The 18,738-nt window shown below is 46.6% G+C and overlaps 1 protein-coding gene across 3 annotated transcripts in view; it reads left to right on the top strand.

Moving 5' to 3' along the window:
- Gdpd4 (glycerophosphodiester phosphodiesterase domain containing 4) overlaps positions 1-18,738 on the top strand; it is an 85,579-nt gene that overhangs the window by 56,508 nt on the left and 10,333 nt on the right. The window contains exons 13-16 of one of the 3 annotated variants that reach the window (XM_087901588.1): positions 2,050-2,197; positions 3,955-4,037; positions 5,154-5,209; positions 9,126-10,063. In XM_087901588.1, the coding sequence (XP_087757714.1) occupies positions 2,050-2,197; positions 3,955-4,037; positions 5,154-5,209; positions 9,126-9,571 (733 nt within the window). In that variant the 3' untranslated portion in view covers positions 9,572-10,063. Of the gene's footprint in view, positions 1-2,049; positions 2,198-3,954; positions 4,038-5,153; positions 5,210-9,125; positions 10,064-18,738 lie in introns of those variants that run through there. The other 2 variants (XM_048435105.3, XM_048435107.3) reach the window with 2 other exon arrangements.

Genomic DNA, 18,738 nt, shown 5'->3' with positions numbered 1-18,738 from the left:
TCTTATCCACTCTGACAGGCATGTAGGCAAATGAGTCTGTCTAAAAGTACATTCTCTGAAGGCTAATGATGCTGCGTTTATTTGCTGATGGGTCTCTTCGTTTAAATTCTTGCTCTTTATTATTGAATCTTGAGGAGTCTTTCGCCCTTCGTTGCATAGGGTTTGAGAGCATTTTCCTGGGACTGAGAGAGGCCTGTGGGTAAGAGCGTGTGTGCACTGAGACCTGTGGGTGAGAGCGTGTGTGCACTGCTGCCCCGAGGGTGAGAGCGTGTGTGCACTGCTGTTCTTCCAGGAGGCCTAGGGCTTCCGGCGCCTATGCTGGGGGCTTAGAACCACCCCGAAGTGGAGCTCCAGAGATTTGCACTTTTTCCAGGACTCCGTGAGCCCCTGCACACAAATATCAGGCACACACATACACAAATAATTAGGTAAAAATAAGTCTTTATAAAAGGGAACACATTCTCCTAGTCTGTGACTTATTTGTGGCATCTTCTAAACAGGGCACAAGGTCTCCACAGGACAAGAGCAGTGTTTCTATTTTGACAAGACTGGCTTCTGAGTTTTCCCATTGAGGAAGTGAGCATTTAGCTCTGTTCCCACTCTTTGCTCAGCTTGAGCCCTGACTGAATTCTTTTCTTCTATGCTTTCCGTAAGGTTTATATTTTTACATTATATACACAAGCTTGCGGATCATCCTGAGTTAATTTTTATACATAGTCTGAGGTTTGGTTGAGAATTTAATGTCCTTTGGGGCACTGGCTGGAAATCCACTCTTCCACTCACTGTCTGACAGCTTTGGCACAGGTTATTTGAGCAAATTTGCATAGGTCTGTTTCTGGGTTTCTTTTGAGGACACTGACTTATGTATCTGTTCTTACTCTGGCACCATGCCGTCTTGACTGCATGTTATATGTAGCTTCGTTACCGGATGAAGCGTGTCCTTTTCCGTACTCTTTTCCAGACTGAAGTGTGTCTTCTTTAGCATATGGGAGATGGAGAACTGGCAGGGCCCACCTGGACTACATAGTGAGTTCGAGACCATCCTATACCGCCCAAAAGACTTAACTTTCCTAGAGTTGCATCTTTGCATACTCATTAGGATCAGCTGACCTAATGGCACAGACAGACCTTTGCTGGCCTGCTCCAGGACTCAGGCTGACGTTACAGACGAGGTGGGAACTGCCGGCGGCTTTGCTCCAGTGAGCCGTCACCTGCATCACCTGTGTCACCTGCGTGTGTGTCGCCCTATGCCTCGTCTTCCTCACTTCCATTCGCGTTTCCTGGCTGTCAGGATTACATTCATCCCAGAATAGCTCGTTTTCTTTGAAGTAATTGTTAAGGGTGTTATGTTTTAAACTATGGCTTCTACATCCCTTGTTCCTATTTAGAAACACTGAGTTTTGAGTCGCAGTCTCAAATACAGAGACGTTCTAGGCGGCCTGTGGAACTTTCTCAGAGGCAGTTCTCGTCCGCGTGCAGGAAGCTGGCCTCACCTCCTGCCGGAAGACATGGCTGCTGTCTTAGGTCTCTGTCCCAAAGCACAGAGCTTGCCACGCTAGTGTCTGGCAGACTTGTCCTTTCCAATGTGACTTCTGGGTAAGGGCTTAGGGACTTGGGGATGTTCTTACACCAGGGAAGGCGCTCTGTATTTTCTGAGAACTCGAATCCTAAGGAGACAGCTAGCCTTACTTTGCTAATCTGTCCTTCCCGTACTCTGTTTCTTCTCCGTGGGTCAGGCAGCAGGACCATCTGTGGCTCGGCTGTAGTGTGGTATTTGCAGATTTGTAACGCTGAGAAGGGTTTGCTGTTTTCTTTGTTTTTTTACCGCCTCCCCCCCAGGATGTTTTGTTCACCAGCGCCCTGCTCTGCTACAGCCTGTGCTACACGAGCAGAAGGCCAACCCACCCCTGAGCCCATTCTGCCACAGTAAATCCTAGGCTGTCCTTGGACCAGCTGTTGTCGGGTGATTTTTCACAAGCATGGTCGTTCCCCTTTGGTTATTGAGAGAACAACTGAGCTGAAATCTTTTGTGGAATGTTTTTGTTCCAGACAGTATCAGGCAGCTAAAATCCACATCAATATGTACGTTGTCAACGAGCCTTGGCTCTTCTCATTGGCCTGGTGCCGCCGGATCAACTCTGTGACCACAGACAACATCCAGGTCCTGAACCAGCTCACTCACCCTCTTTTCTTCATGGTGAGCTGCGTGTCTGGATCCCTCTAAATCTGGTGTGATTGTGGTGTGATTCCCTACCCCTTGTAGCCTTGTGGGCAGTTCCCTGTTGAGCTATTTCGGAATACAGATGTCTCTGAAGGACGGAGATGTGCCTTCTCCCTTCTTCACCCAAAGTCTCCTGGGTTCTTTGTTTATTGAATCTTCACAGTGCACGTTGCATACAACTTAAGCTCTTGAATTTAACACTGTTATTATTAGATCCCTGAGAGCACTGACGTGAGAGTCCCGGTGAGGTCTGACTCTTTGTTAGTGTAGGCTTGAGCATGTGCGAGTACTTCCACACACACACACACACACACTCACACTCACACTCACACACATACACACGCGTGCATGTGGAAGCAGCAACAGGGGAGTATTATGAGAAGGCAGGATCCCTTTGACTACACACACACATGCACACACAATCACACACACGTACACACATGGACACACACGCACGACAGCAGCAGTCACAGGGAGTATCATGAGAAGAAGGCCGGATCCCTTTGACTAAAAGTGAAATCTGTTTCTCAAATACGTTAAATAGGTAAACCAGCATCCAGCCGCCCTATCCTGGCACCCTGGTTTGCAGCCACAGCTGAATCCAACCACTTAGTGCCTGTGTGGGGCTGTGGCTAGCCCATTACTGCCACAGAGCCTGGGTTTCTTGTCTACATAGAGTCATTTGACTGCATGGGACACAGCAGCATGTAACAGAAAACAGGCTGTTGGAAGGGAGTCTCTGTGCCACTCAAGCCATTCTCCTGCCTCAGTTTCCCCAGTAGCTGGGACTATGGAGACACTCTACCCTTGCCCACTGGAAAGCAGTCTAGGATCTGGAGAGATGGTTCAGCGTTAAGAGTGCTTGCTGCTCTTCTAAAGGACCTGAGTTTAGTTCCCAGCACCAATGTCAGGCAGTATACAACTGCCCTGAAGTAGTTCCAGGTGATGCAATGTCCCCTCTGGATTCTGCAGGTTCCTGTATGTACACACGTGCATGTGTAGGAATAAAATAAATCTTTTTTAAAAGAAAAGTTTAATTTTGCTGCTTTGAAAGTTAAGCATTAGGTTTAAGGAAGACTAAAAAGCACCAGCTTCTGTAGCATCAGGTAACACTGTACGGGAGCAATGAGGAGAGGAAACACCAAACCAGGGAGTAGAAAATCCGCGTGAATCAGTGCGGGGGCAAAGAGCAGGGCTTGGCCGAGTCTGGAGAGGCAGGTGTGTGCGTCAGAGGGAATTACATACAATCCAGCATTCTGTGAAGGATGCTGAGGCAGAGCAGCGGGGCCCAGATGCTGGCTCCTAGACTCGTTGCTTCCCTATCACTGGGGGTGCAGAACCTGGTGCTTCTGATCCCTTAGGTCTGTTGGTAGCTTTAGAAAACTGCATTACTGAAGGCTTCCCAAGCAATATGGATGTGAGCTAGATTCTGGAGACCATGTTACAGAAACAGAACCCAGGATGTCAGATAACACGGACCGGAGTCCTGGGTCCAGAACAGACTTGGTGTGTGACTTCTCTAGACATCTGCCCTGAGAGTCCAGGAAGATGAAGGGCGTGGCACGTCTTAGTCCTTGCAGATCCCCTGCATGTGTGCGGGTGACTGTTGGAATAGCTGGAGGTCGTCTCCTCTGTCCCCACTTCCTCTAGACCTCAACCCGAGCAGATGAGCAAGGGACTTAAATCCTTCCAACCATCAAGTTCTTGAGCTTGGTTTTGTCCATGTTTTGCAGACACCAGGATACTATACGTTCATATGGCTTTTCATGGTCATTGCTTCTGCAATTATCATTGGCACTGTATTTTATTATCACTGGTAAGTATATTTTTTATAATTCTTTTTTAAAAAATATTTATTTATTTATTCATTTAATAATTATGTATACAATACTCTGTCTGCGTGTATGCCCGCAGGCCAGAAGAGGACACCAGACCCCATTATGAGATGGTTGTGAGCCACCATGTGGTTGCTGGGAACTGAACTCAGGACCCCTGAAAGAACAAACAGGCAATACTCCCAACCTCTGAGCCATCTCTCCAGCCCCCTATTTTTTATAATTCTAAATGAGAAATCCCTCTAAATAAAAGTAAGAAATGGGTTCTACAGAAAACTGAGAAAATGGTAATTTTCTTCTGACACCCTCCATGGCAAGGAGGGTTTATAATCTGAGCCTCTCATTTCACCCTGCCTGTGACTCCCTCCCTCCCTCACTGGATCTCAGTCAGCATTCACTGTGAATTCAGTGTGATCTGTTGAGAAAGAGCAGGGATTGAAACTGTCCAGAACAAGGGCCTCCACCCCGCGGTAGGAACTCACAGAGAAGGGCACACCGACCAGGAGCACTTTACATCTTCGTTGTGGGAGGACCTTGAGAAAAAAATGCTTTTTCTTTCTGGATCATTCTCCTTTTATGTCTGCCCTGAAAATGACATTTAAGAATTCTTGCAGGACAAATGATACAGGGTTTGGTTTAGTTTGTTTTTAATATTTTACTGTTTGTGTGTGGGAGGGGAGGTTGTTTGGGGTGCGTGTGTGCCTCATACCCACAGAAGCCAGAAGATGGCGTCAGGTTCCCTGGAACTGTCGTTACTTATGGGTTGCAAGCCACCAGGTAGGCACTGATAATCAAACTGGGTCCTCCGGAAAAGCAGCCGGTGCTAAGAGCTGAGCACGGAGTCACCTCTGCAGCCCAGAGTTGTGGTTTTAAGATGGGAGAGAGAACTAACAGCCCTGAAGAAGGATGTAAGTTAGGGTAGACCATGGCTCCTTAGATCCATCATTCTGATTGGCAGCTCACCTTTTAAAGGGGAAAAAACACAGGCACTCGCTCAAGAGCCAGTCTGGATGGGTAAAGTGTCTCTTCTGGGCACTGCCTCGATGATGCTCTCTGAAAGAGGCCTGTGAGCTGATGCGTGGTCTGCTTCCTTCTAGCATGAAAGAGCTTAAGAAAGAGAGGTGGCTCGAAGACGCTACCAGTGCATCTGCAGGTAAAGTCTCCCCAGCAAGACAGGTCCTGCTCTTCATCTCTGCCCTGATGAGAGCTGGGGTGGGGCACTGAGGGTTGGGGACCAGGGAGAAGCAGGGGAATGTAGTCAGGCCCCTTGTCCTTGAATTCCCGTCTGCAGACTCAACCAAGCACCCGTGGGAACAAAGTGATGTCGTTGCCGGTGTGAATGATGTAAGGTGTGCCGGTTACTGATGTAGTCAGGCTGTAGGGTGTTCTGGTTACTGATGTAGTCAGGCTGTAGGGTGTTCTGGTTACTGATGTAGTCAGGCTGTAGGGTGTTCTGGTTACTGATGTAGTCAGGCTGTAGGGTGTTCTGGTTACTGATGTAGTCAGGCTGTAGGGTGTGCCGGTTACTGATGTAGTCAGGCTGTAAGGTGTGCCGGTTACTGATGTAGTCAGGCTGTAGGGTGTTCTGGTTACTGATGTAGTCAGGCTGTAGGGTGTGCCGGTTACTGATGTAGTCAGGCTGTAAGGTGTGCCGGTTACTGATGTAGTCAGGCTGTAGGGTGTGCCGGTTACTGATGTAGTCAGGCTGTAGGGTGTTCTGGTTACTGATGTAGTCAGGCTGTAGGGTGTGCCGGTTACTGATGTAGTCAGGCTGTAGGGTGTGCCGGTTACTGATGTAGTCAGGCTGTAGGGTGTTCTGGTTACTGATGTAGTCAGGCTGTAGGGTGTTCTGGTTACTGATGTAGTCAGGCTGTAGGGTGTGCCGGTTACTGATGTAGTCAGGCTGTAGGGTGACATGCCTATTTTCTTCATCTAACTGGTTTTTGAAATTGTTCCTCTTGTGATTGATTTTTGAAAATTAGACTATAATTAATCTCTATATGGAGGACACACATGCAAATACAGATTTGTATCCTACTTAGGGTTTCCTGAAAATTTTATAACTATCAGTATAGTTTTTTATCAGATTGGGCAGATTTTCAGTCTATATTTTTTTCAAAAACCTGTTTCCCCTCCTCTGCACAGGTTCTGATCCCAGTTACATAGATTTTTAGAGACTGTTAATTTTTAGTTTTAACCTATTTAAATGTGTTTTATTCAGGATAAATTCTATGCCATATGCATTAATTTCTTTCATTTCATTTCTTTTTTTCTTTTGGTCTTTTGAGACAGGGTTTCTCTGTGTAGCCTCCTTCTTGGTTGCCCTGGAACTTGCTCTGCAGACCAGGTTGGCCTCAAGCTCCACCTGCCTCTGCTTCCTGAGTGCTTGGATTAAAGGTGTGCGCCACCACTGCCCCGGCACGTTGGTGTCTTATTGCTATGTAAAAAGTTATCTCAAATCTTAAAATAGTGTACATATTTAGTTCCTTACAGTTACAGGACTCTAGTCATCTTGTGTCTGAGCTCCTGGAGGCCACATCCAGCTTCTAGCCAAATGACCCATGAGCTTACTTCCTTACAGACGAGAGAATTCTCTTCAGTCTGTTGCGACAATCTCACACCTTGTAAAGAACTCATAGGAGCGACTCCCCTACTGCCTTTACACACACAGAATCAAGGGGGCATCCTATTGTGTAGTTACCGGCCTCGTGACACTCGAATGTTGGGAAACTTGGAAGCTATCGTAGAATTCGATCTCAAGCTACGCTGGAGCTCTGCCCTGACATTCTTGATACTTGTAATATCTTACTAGGGAATTTTAACCACTGAAGTTTCCAAATGTGTGTTTGATATCTACACGTTCTGTTTTGGTGGTGGCATGCCATGGCACATAGGAGACGCTCACTAGACTTGTGTTTCTCCTTCCCCATGTGTGTCCCTAGACTTACACGCAAGTCAGCAGATGGCTTTACCTCCTGAGCCCTCTTGGTGGCATGTATGCATATACATGCATATGTGTATATGAGCAGATATGTTCCCCTTTCTCCCTTCCTGCATGTAGTTTCATTTATATCTGAACATGGCCAGCGGTAGTGGCAAACACCTGCAATCCCAGTACTTGGGAGGAGGAGGCAGAATTAAGGTCATCCTCAGCTACGGAGTGAGTTCAGAGTCCACTTGGGTATGTGAGACACTGTCTCAAAACAACAGCAAAATATGAACACAGTTGTAATGGTTTTATTCTCTTTTTTGCTGGCTCTCTCACCTGTTGGCTCTGCATCCTCTTCTATTACCTGATGCTTCTGGATGCCGATCATGTTTTCCCGTTTTCTAGAGTATCTAATATCTACTGTTATTTACCGTATTGTAAATGTAAAGTGTTTACAGATTCATTTCAAAATAATTTGAAAGGTTTTTGTGGTGTATCAGCTTTTGGAAAAGCATGTGGAGAGGAATGTAGTGGTCTTCTACATTTCTCAAAATCTAAGCATCTAGAAAATGACAAAAAGTCTCACGTCTGTTTCCGAACTCTCTGTCTCTTGCCTCACCTGTGGTGCGGCCTCTGGGAATGCCACTGGGCATGAGGCAGATGTAAAAAGATGACAGACAGCAGTAGTGTTATTGTGAAAGATGGTTGAAGAGCTCCCCTTATAAAAGTCCCCAGGGCTTCCAAAAACCCCTCGATGACAATTTGAGAGCTGCTGGCCAAATGTCTCACACTTCCTGGCCTTCCTCATTCTGGGTTAATGCAGAGGTCTCTTCTCCTCAGTGGTTTCACATCGTGCCTCCACTGACAAACTGTGGATGATGTTCACTTTTAATGTATAATGTTATTAGCATTTTGTGAAATGCATGAATGTAAATATCTCAGAGGCTCGAAAAGCAAAACCCATGTGTGCCGCTGTTCTCTCCAGACTGAATATGGGCAGGCAGAAATCCCGTCTAACCCGGCCAAACCCTGGGCTTCCTGTCTTGCAAACTGACCTTCTGGGTGCTGGCACCGTCACCCCCACAGGGCAAACACCTAGATCTGGACACGGTCTTGTGCTTTTACAGACTGTCTGGACTCACGGTGTCTCCTCGGTGGCCTTAGTCTCAATCTCCTCGCTCCTTTATTGTAAGTCTCTACTGCCTGTGTTTTCCGATTAACAAAACAAAATTTATTTTTCTGGCATTACTTTGGTGACATACACTTTGAAGCATGCGCAGGTAATGGCAAGTTAGAGCTCTGTCTTTGAAAAGTTTCTCTTATATGTGTGTATTTAAATTTTTTTGGATTTATGTATATGTTTTGCATGCATGTATTTTCAGTACAGCATGTGAGTCAGAAGAGGGTGTTGGAGCTCCGGGAACTGCAGTCATGGACAGTTGTGATCTGTTCTGTGGGTGATAGCAATGCAACCCAGGTCCTCTATAAGCAAAACTAGAGCTCATAGACGCCAAACCATCTCTCCAGCTCTTAATGTATATGTTTTCAATACTATGTTACATACAACACAGAAAATGGTATCATGAGATAAATTTTCACATAATATGCCAAATTTTAGTCGAAAAAGAATCACCAAGAAATTTTTTTTTTAAAAAAAAAAAAAGCTTCTCTCATAGTCAGCATGATGGTTCATACCTGTAATCCCTATACTTGAGCTGTGAGGTAGGAGGATTGCCATAAATTCAAGACCAGCCTAGGTTACATAAAGAATTCCAAGCCTGCCTGGGCTACAAAGTGAGACTTGGTCTTAAACAAGCAAGCAAGCAAGCAAACAAACAAACAAACGAGTTGGGATTCTAATGGAGAATGTATTTTTAATTTAAATAGATTTATAACTAAAGGTTATGAAACACGAGCTCTGAGCAAAAGCTGGTCCTCCCCTTCTGTGGCCTTCCATGGTAAGCTAGAGACTTGCAAAGCCCTGCCCCCACGCTCAGCTGTAGGATCATAAGGAACTCCCTACAGTCTAGAGGGAGAGGAGCTATCACTGAGCAATGGCTTGGGTGCCATATCGTTCTGGCAGGGATTTGAGAGAAGTGACTTTTGAGGAATCCGTATTTGTGTCTTTTCTATCCCACAGATATTGAGAGCAAAAACCTCCCAAAAGGAGAATCTGAGATTCAAGGAGCTTCACACCTACCTAAAAAGCTTTCTGCCCAAGCAGTAAGAAGCCTGTGGGCCCCAGCAGTCCACTATGAAAGCTCAGCCAGGAGTGGGAAGAACCCCTCAGGCACCTCCCATTTTGCCCAGGCCCCTAAGGAGAGACCAGTGCCATTCAAGAACACAGTTAAACCACTAATGCTCACTGGGAGCTTTCAACACATTCAAACACCCATCAGGGAGCCTTCCTCAGAAACCACACTGCCCATCTTGAAGGAGGATGAACTGGGAGGAGCCTTCATAGAGGACTCCCATGCCAAAACCCACCAAAAGGCTCCTGTGTCAGACTCTTCTGAAGGGAGCTATGAAACACTAGATGCCACCATCCCCACTATCTCTGACCAGATGTCTTTAAAGCAGGAATAGCTGTGCCCTCTTCTTCCCTTCCTGTCTGTGTCTGAGTGTGGAGATGGTAGGGTGTGGTAGAGAAGACTCATGCAGGGGCACTGAGGTTCTCAGGAGCAGCGCTCTGGCCCAGACTCTGTAGGGAGTGCACCTCAGGAGACAGGCCAGGGCAGACAGTCATGCATGGTCACGGACCCGGGCGGCTGCTCTCTGGGTTCACAGGACTGTCTCATCTTATATTTCTGTTGTGTTACCTGCTGAGGAGTGCCTGACTGCTCACGTCAGCTTGTAATAAAGGTACCTCTCATGAAGCCAGTGTGTTGTGTGCCTGCCTCTGTGGTCACCCAGGCTCATGAAGACTGTGGATCGGGTGCAGAAGTGACATTTTCCTCAGCCGGGGACGGAGAGGTGGCATGGACATGAGCCAGGGACAAAGCCCTCATCCCACCCTCACTTTCTGATGTGTGTGCAGGGTTTGCTTCCTAATGCCTAGGTTCACTGATTCTCCAGTGGTCATAAGCAGTGGCCCTCAGCCTTGAATGAAATCCGGAACTGGATCCCTGTCAACAGAGAGAGAGGCTGAAACAAGGCAGGCCCAGGCTCCAGGAAGCACAAGGATATAAAAATAAACAACGGAAAGGTGCACCGTTAATCAGACCTGTGCATGAGCTTTAGAGCCTGTCACTCAAAACAGGATGTGGCCGTTTCCCTCAGATGAGAGTTGATCTATAACAAGACCCCAAATAAATGGAAATATTTGTAAGTGTAGATAGTTAATTCTTCGGGACTAAAGGCAGAATATGATGAATCAAGTAAACTTACTCAGACAGTAATGGCTCTTGGGGTCCAGGAGGGAACGTTGTTTGGGAACTAGAGGAAATCTGGAGCCTAAGGCTATAGCACGGTGGGAGAACACTCATTCGCATCTGTGGGAGGCCGTGGGGTCACTCCTACTGCATGAGAAGGAAAAGAGAAAGAAGAAATAATAGTTATCTGTGAAAGACAGGTTTGGTTTTGTTTGTTTATTTGAATTTTAAGACAGGAATTTGCTAAATTTCCCAGATTGGCCTCACTTGTAATCCTCCTGCCTCAGCCTCCTGGGCATTTGGGATTATAGGGCTATACCGACATTCCTGGGTATAACAATCTTAAATATCATTTTTACTGTGTGTATGTGTGTACACGAGTTCATGAGCTTGCATGCATATGCTTGTAGAGGCCAGAAGATAAGATTGGAGGTTGGTCTTCAAACTGTCTCTGGTGTAGCAGGGTCATCTGTCTATGTGTTACTTTCATTGGTTAAATAAGGAGGCTGCCTTGGGCTTTTAATAGGACAGCAGCTTAGATAGGCAAAGTAGACCGAACAGAATGCTGGGAGAAAGAAAGCAGAGTAAGGCAGATGTCATGGCTCTCCTCTCCAAGATGGATGCTGGTTAAACTGATGCCGGTAAGCCACAGTCAAGTGGCGATACACATTATTAGAAATGGGTTAAAAGAATATGTAAGAATTAGCCAATAAGAGATTAAAACTAATGAGCCAGGCAGTGTTTAAATGAATACAATTTGTGTGTTGTTATTTCGGGGTATAAGCTAGCTAGCCAGGCAGCTGGGAGCCGGGCGGCGCTCCTTTTACAAGTGGCGCTCCAACGTGGTAACTAACTCCATGTAAAACCTAAGAGGGTTTAAAAAGGAATTCTATACACAAATAGAGAGTTTAACACAACTTTTTGCTGTTTGCTGGCCGGGTGCCGCAGAGAAATTTCCCTGACTCAGCAGCCGTAGCAGGAAAAAAAAGCTGCGCGGTTTTAAAACACAGCTTCCTGGGCTGTGCTGCCAAAGCGAACTCTGGCTATAAAGCATTTCAATGACTTTTATGGGACTGGATGTTTCTGTTCCCGCTCGGATCTGGAAGAAAGTACTCTGAGACCAGAACGCAGCCCACCGCTCCCTTTTCCAACATGTCTCCTTATCTCTCAATGGCCAGGAGCTCACCCATTAGGCTAGGCCATCTGGCCATCAAGCTCTGCCTCTCCAGGGCTAGGGGGGCTTGAACCACCGTCCACCATGCCTGGCTTCTATTCCTTCCTTACTTTTCTTTTTTTTTTTTTTTTTTTTTTTTTTTTTTGATTTTTTTGAGACAGGGTTTCTCTGTAGTTTTTGGTGCCTGTCCTGGAACTAACTCTTGTAGACCAGGCTGGCCTCGAACTCACAGAGATTCGCCTGCCTCTGCCTCCCGAGTGCTGGGATTAAAGGCGTGCGCCACCACCGCCCGGCTTTCCTTACTTTTCTTAAAAAATAATATTTATATTGTTTTTAATTGTGTGTGTGTGTGTGTGTGTTGTGGGGCAGTGGATGTGAATGCAGGTATCAGTCAGAAGCATTTGGTCCCATAGAGGCAGTTGTCAGCTGCCTGATATGTGTGCTGGGAACTGAACACCTGTGCTCTGCAAGAGTATTGTGTGAGTTTAGCTACTGCACCATCTTCAGGCCAACACACCAGGGTGTTTGTTTGTTTGTTTGTTTGTTGTTGTTTTTTATGTGAATTCTGGGGGATAGAACTCAGGTCTGCATGTTTGCCAAAGCAAGTACTTTGCCAACTGAACCGTTTATCCAGCCCATACATTTACTTACCACTTAAAAAATGTTAACTAACCAGACAGATGATGCACAGCTGAAATCCCAGCGCTACAAACTCAGAATCAGGAGGATTGTCGATTGGAGGACAGCCTGGGCTACATATTGAGTCCCTGTCTCAAAAAAAACTGAAAATTGTAATAAAATAACATAACAAAGTTTACTGTTTTAACCATTTTTAGGGATAGCACTGGGGCCTTAAATACATTCGCATGGTTGTAAATTATCAAAGTTCCTATCCAGAACTTTCTAACTCACACAGCCAACTGAATGGGCTCCACATGGAGACCACAAAACAGCCTGGAGAGTGGGGGGGGCGGTCTTTGAGCTCTCTCTGGGCAATGACCTTTTAGCCATGGCTCCAAGAATAAATAAGAGGTTCTGAGCCTCGTGAGACGGACTTTCGGCAGCTCGGGGACAGAAAGGAGACGTGCGGTCCACAACCACCACAACCAATCACAACTGACTTCTTCATCCAAGGGCTTAAAACTTAATTCTCTGCGGCCGGTGAAGAAGGGAAGTATACAGACACACACACACACACACACCTTTAACACATCAGGGTCTCTATTTTTTTTCCCTTACCTCTTTCCTGGTATGTAACACGATAATTAAAACCCAGAGACAGATATTGGGGTTCAAGCTAAAGATCAGAAAAGCAAAACAGCCAGCCACTAGAGAAGTCTTACCTCTACCAAATCAGTCTGAAAGGGCGAGATCCTGTCTCCACGAATCCTCAGATTCCACACTCAGTGGATTCCTGTCTCTTCCCCTTTATATTCCTCTCTCTGTCCAGCTATAATCGCTCCTGTCTCCACCTCCCTAGTGCTGGGATTAAAGGCATGTGACTCCCAAACACTGGGATTAAAGGTGTGAGCCACCACCACCTTGATCTATTTCTGGATTGACCTTGTGTAGCCAGGGTGGCCTTGAACTCACAGAGCTCTGTCTGCCTCTGTCTCCCAAGTCCTGGGCTTCAAGGTGTATGCCACCACTGCCTGGCCTCTAGTGACTTAGCTTTGCAATCTGATCTCAGGCAAACTTTATTTATTAAAATACAAATAAAATATCACTACACTGATGTCTTCCTTCTAACTTTCCTTATTGTCTCCCTTACAGCTTATATACCCAGCAAAATCTTTCAAGCAGTATAAAGATTACAATGTGGTTACATTCATTTTAAGTGAATGATTACAATGAACTCAAGTAAAAGGCAGCATGTTCCCAATACCTTTACATAATTAAATAATTTATGTATTGCAGGTGAAAAGTGAATTATTCCCAAGGACCCACATGCATTCATGTCCAAGTAACTTGTTATAGATTAACAACGTGTAAGCAAGCAAGGTATTTTTCTCAGCCAGTTCTTTTACTGCAAGACTCCATTTTGAGGTTACAAAGGAAGGATCAATCATTTTATTATTTATCTCAAAAGGTAATCTTATAAAAATTTTAAAAGAATCATAAACTAAACTTTTACATATGAAAAACAGTCAGTCGTTTCTTCTGTAAGTCCTCAGGGTGCATACCCAGTCAGCAACAGTTTTGTAGTAAATCGATCAGGAAGCTGAGGGCGGAAGCGGGCACAAGGCATTAACCATGGCTTTTGGTCATCAACCCGTCCTAGCAGAAAGGTGCATCAGTGGCTGCCGCTGTTTTCGTTCCCTGCCCTCAACCAGTCCCTCACGCAACCATGAAAAGCGTGCCTTCCTAAACTTTACATTGTCACCCAAGATTTTCTACCTTAAAGTCCTTAACAGAAACATCTTTACCTAACCTTACAAACAATCTACCACAGATTCTTTCTAAGGGTGGTGGCTGAATCACCAATCTGCTCCAGCAGCAGTGCCTGGAAAAAGTCAGTCGCTGTTAGTGTAAGCACCAGTAACATGACCCAGTGAGGGGTTAGCAACCACTGAGAGTTTTCATACAGCTCAAAGTTTGTGAGGGCCATGCTGACCACAAGAGCAATAAGCAGAACTCTGCATGATGCCCCGAGGACACATAGTCCTGGGGACTCTGCCTCTCCAAGGCTCGTTTGATGTGGTTTTGCTGGCCACAGCGCCATGTTCTAGGAGTCCCAAGGCTGCTTGCTGTTCCTCTCAAACTAAAGCTTCTGCATAGCCACGGAAAAGAGTCATCAAAGTGTGGAACCAACTGTGCAATAGGAGAAAGCGCTCACCCATCTGCTGGGAAGAAGTTAATACCTACCGTTGATAAGGAATGGACAAAGTGTCCAAACAGACGTGTCTCAAAAGAAGCCATATTGTTGCCTGACGTAGGCAAAGGGGGTCAGCATCCCTAATCCCTGGGGAAATGCAAATGAACCCACAATGTGAGATTGCCTCACGTATGTTAGGATGGCTGCAACAGCTGGTTTTCATGGTCAGTTTGACACATCTGGAATCACTTGGACAAGGAGCCTCAATGAGGGATTGTCAGGATGAGGTTGACCTGTGGGAGGCTTTGGTTCCATGAGCTGAGCTGAGGCGGGAAGACCTGCCCACTGTGAGGGCACCATTCCCTGGGCAGAGGGGATCCTGCCCACTGTGAGGGCACCATTCCCTGGGCAGAGGGGATCCTGCCCACTGTGAGGACACCATTCCCTGGGCAGAGGGGATCCTGCCCACTGTGAGGGCGCCATTCCCTGGGCAGAGGGGATCCTGCCCACTGTGACGGCGCCATTCCCTGGGCAGAGGGGATCCTGCCCACTGTGACGGCGCCATTCCCTGGGCAGAGGGGATCCTGCCCACTGTGAGGGCGCCATTCCCTGGGCAGAGGGGATCCTGCCCACTGTGAGGGCGCCATTCCATGGACTGAGGGGATCCTGCCCACTGTGAGGGCGCCATTCCCTGGGCAGAGGGGATCCTGCCCACTGTGAGGGCGCCATTCCATGGACTGAGGGGATCCTGCCCACTGTGAGGGCATCATTCCCTGGGCAGAGGGGATCCTGCCCACTGTGAGAGCGCCATTCCATGGACTGAGGGGATCCTGCCCACTGTGAGGGCGTCATTCCCTGAGAAGAGGGAATCCTGACAACGTAAGAGTGAAGAAAGACAAACTGAACACTAGCGTGCGTGTGCTAACTCCTTGTTTGCCCTCGACTGTCATGTGACGTGACCAGTGACTTCAAGTTCCTACTGCCTTGACTTCCCCAAAATGAGAGACCTGGAGTCATCAGGCGAAACAAACAAGAAACCCTTTCTTGGGGCGTGACCACAACAGGGAATTAAACTAAAGTAATGACTACCACGGAAGAAGAAAAATAACAAGTGTCGGCAAAGAGGTGGAAAAAGAAAAAGCCTGTGCACTGCTGGCAAAAACAGAAATTAATTCATCCAGTACAGAAAGTAGTATGGATGTCCCTCAGAACAGCAGAACTGCCATTTGCCTCAGCGGTTCCACCACTGGCTAATGTCCGAAGGAAGTTACATCAGCACAGAGAGGAACTGTGCCCAGAGCAGCGGTGGTCACAGTAGCCAGGACGCAGAGTAACCTAAGTTGCCTGTCCATGGACCACAGAGTAACAGAGAGAATGTTAACATGGTGAATATCATTCAGCTGTAAAGAAGGGATAATCTCGAGGATGATATAGTAGGTGTAGACCCAGAGAGACATTGCGCGACCTTATGTGTAAAACCTAAAGTAAACTCAAGAGCAGAGAGTAGAATGGTGACTGCTGGTGGCAGGGGGTAGGGGTGCCAAGGAGACAAAGCTACACTAAAGTTGCCATAGATGGCAGCGTGACTCTAGTTAGCAACATTGTGGACTTGCAATTTTGATGTAGGTGGATCTTCTGTATTTCTGTTGCTTTCATTGGTTAATTAATAAAGAAACTGCTTGGCCTGATAGGTCAGAACATAGGTGGGTGGAGTAGACAGAACAGAATGCTGGGAGAAAGAAGCAGAGTCAGGCAGAGGCAGAGAGCCGCCCGCCATGAAGCTGCCAGGTCAGACATGCTGAATCTTTCCTGGTAAGCCACAACCTTGTGGTGAGATACAGATTATTAGAAATGGGTTGAATCAATATGTGAGAGTTAGCCAATAAGAGGCAGGAGATAATGGGCCAGGCAGTGATTAAAAGAATACAGTTTCCGTGTAATTATTTCGAGTAAAGCTAGCTGGATGGGCGGTGGGAAGTGGCCCGCCATTCCTTCTACACAATTTGCTGGGAGAGTATGTCTTAAGAGTTCTTCTTCCCCCCCCCCCCACACACACACAGTATCAGAGGCTTGGTTTACTTGTTGGCTTGTTTGAAACAGGGTCTCACGTAGCCCAGGCTGACCTCTAATCCGCTATGTAGCTAATCCCCTCCCCCCCAGGTGTTTGGGGGACTTTACAGGTGTGTGCCACTGCTCCTGGCTGCTGTATGCTAATTGTCTTAATTGTGGTGATTGCGCCGCATTGTGCAGATAGGTAGCAAGCGAAGCTGTACACTTTCTAGCACTGTCTTCTCTCATGGAAATTGCTATTCTTTCTTTCTCCAATGAATTTGATTAGTTGTTTGTTTGTTTGTTTTTACATCTTGACTACACTTTCCTCTCCCTCATCTCCTCCCAACCCCCCCCCCCATACACACACATTCACTTCTTGTCCTGTTTTTCCTCAGAAAAGGGCAGGCCTCCCGTGGGTATCAGCCAGCCATGGTAGATCAAGCTGCAGTAGACTAGACCCCTCTCTCCTATTAAGGCTGGACTACGCAACCCCGAAGGAGGAAAGGGTCTCAAAAGCAGGTTACAGTCAGAGACAGCCCCTGCTCCCACTGTTACGAGTCCCACAAGAAGACCAGGCTACACAACTGTCACGTATATGCAGAGGGCCTAGGTCAGTCCCATGCAGGCTCCCTGATTGTGTGAGCCCCTGTGAGCCCAGGTTAGTTGATTCTGTGGGTTTTCTTATGGTGTCCTTGACCCCTCTGGGTCCTACAATTCTCCCTCCCCCCTCTTTCACAGGATTCCTTGAGCTCCACCAAATATTTGGCTGTGGGTCTCTGCACTTGTTTTCATCAGCTGCTGGGTTAAAACTCTCTGGTGACTGTTGGGCGAGGCACCGATCTATGAGGACAGTAGAATATCATTAGGAATCATTATTACTTCATTTTTTGCCAGTCATAGCTGGTTCTGCTTAGGTCTCTGGGCTGTCCCTCCTCTGGGTCCTGGCCCTCATGGGTAAGCTCCTCTCGTGGTGTGAGTCTCTAGCTGGGGCAGTCATTGGTTGGTCTCTCCTACAATAACAGCACCACCTTTATCCCAGCACATCCTGTAGGCAGGACAAACTGTAGGTCAAAAGTTTTGTGGCTGGGTTGGTGTCTGAATCCCTCCACTTGAAATCTTGTCTGGTTTCAGGAGATGGCCATCTTAGGTTCCATATCCCCCGTTCCAAGGAGTCACCCTCAGAGATTGCTAGGAGTTTCCACTGTACTCGGTTTCTAGCTCATCTCAGCGATGCCCCCAGATTACAGTTGTTTCTCCCAGTACTCTCTCCTTTCATCCTCGCCCTACCTGATCCCCCCTGTTCTCATCCCAACCCCGCCCCCACCCAATGGCGATGTCTATTCTGCTTTCCCTTCACAGTGAGATTCATGCACTCCCCACTTGAGCCCTCCTTGTTACTTAGCGTCTCTGGGTCTGGGGATTGTAGTAGCATGGTTATCCTTTGGTTTATGACTAATACCCACTTATGGGTGAGTACAAACCATATTTGTCTTTCTGGGTCTAGGTCACCTCACTCAGGATGATCTTTTCTAGTTCCATCTATTTGTCAGCAAATTTCATGATGTCATTGTTTTCAACAGCTGAGTAATACTCCATTGTGTAAATGTACCTCATTCTCCTTATCATTCTTCAGTTGAGAGGCATCCAGGTTGTTTCCAGTTTTTGGCTATTACAAATAAAGCTGCTATGAACATGGTTGAGCAAGTGTTCTTATGGTATGGTGCAGTGTCCTTTGGGTATATGCCCAAGAGTGGGTTAGCTGGATTTTGAGGTACATCATTTCCCAATTTTATGAGAAACCACCATATTGATTTCCAAAGTGGCTGTCTTAGTTAGGGTTTTTATTGCTGTGAAGAGACAACATGACTGTCACAGGTTTTTTGAAAATTGATTTTATTGAACTATATATTTTTCTCTGCTCCCCTCCCTGCCTCTCCCCTCCCCTTCAGCCTTCTCCCATGCTCCCAATTTACTCCAGAGATCTTGTCTTTTTCTACTTCCCACGTAGATTAGATCCATGTACGCCTCTCTTAGGGTCCTCCTTGTCTAGGTTCTCTGGGACTGTGGATTGTAGATTGATTTTCTTTGCTTTATGTTTAAAAACCACCTATGAGTGAGTACATGTGATAATTGTCTTTCTGGGTCTGGGTTAGTTCACTCAATATGATGTTTTCTAGATCCATCCATTTGCCTGCAAATTTCAATTTTTTTCTGCTTTGTAGTCCTCCATTGTGTAAATGTGCCACATTTTCCTTATCCATTCTTCTGTCGAGGGGCATTTCGGTTGTTTCCAGGTTCTGGCTATGACAGACAATGCTGCTATGAACATAGTTGAGCACAT

This window comes from Myodes glareolus, chromosome 24 (genome assembly GCF_982192425.1).
Source record: "Myodes glareolus chromosome 24, mMyoGla1.1, whole genome shotgun sequence".
Taxonomy (NCBI): domain Eukaryota; kingdom Metazoa; phylum Chordata; class Mammalia; order Rodentia; family Cricetidae; genus Myodes; species Myodes glareolus.
Note: the sequence above shows the minus strand (reverse complement) of the source record. Positions and strands in the feature narration are given on the sequence as shown.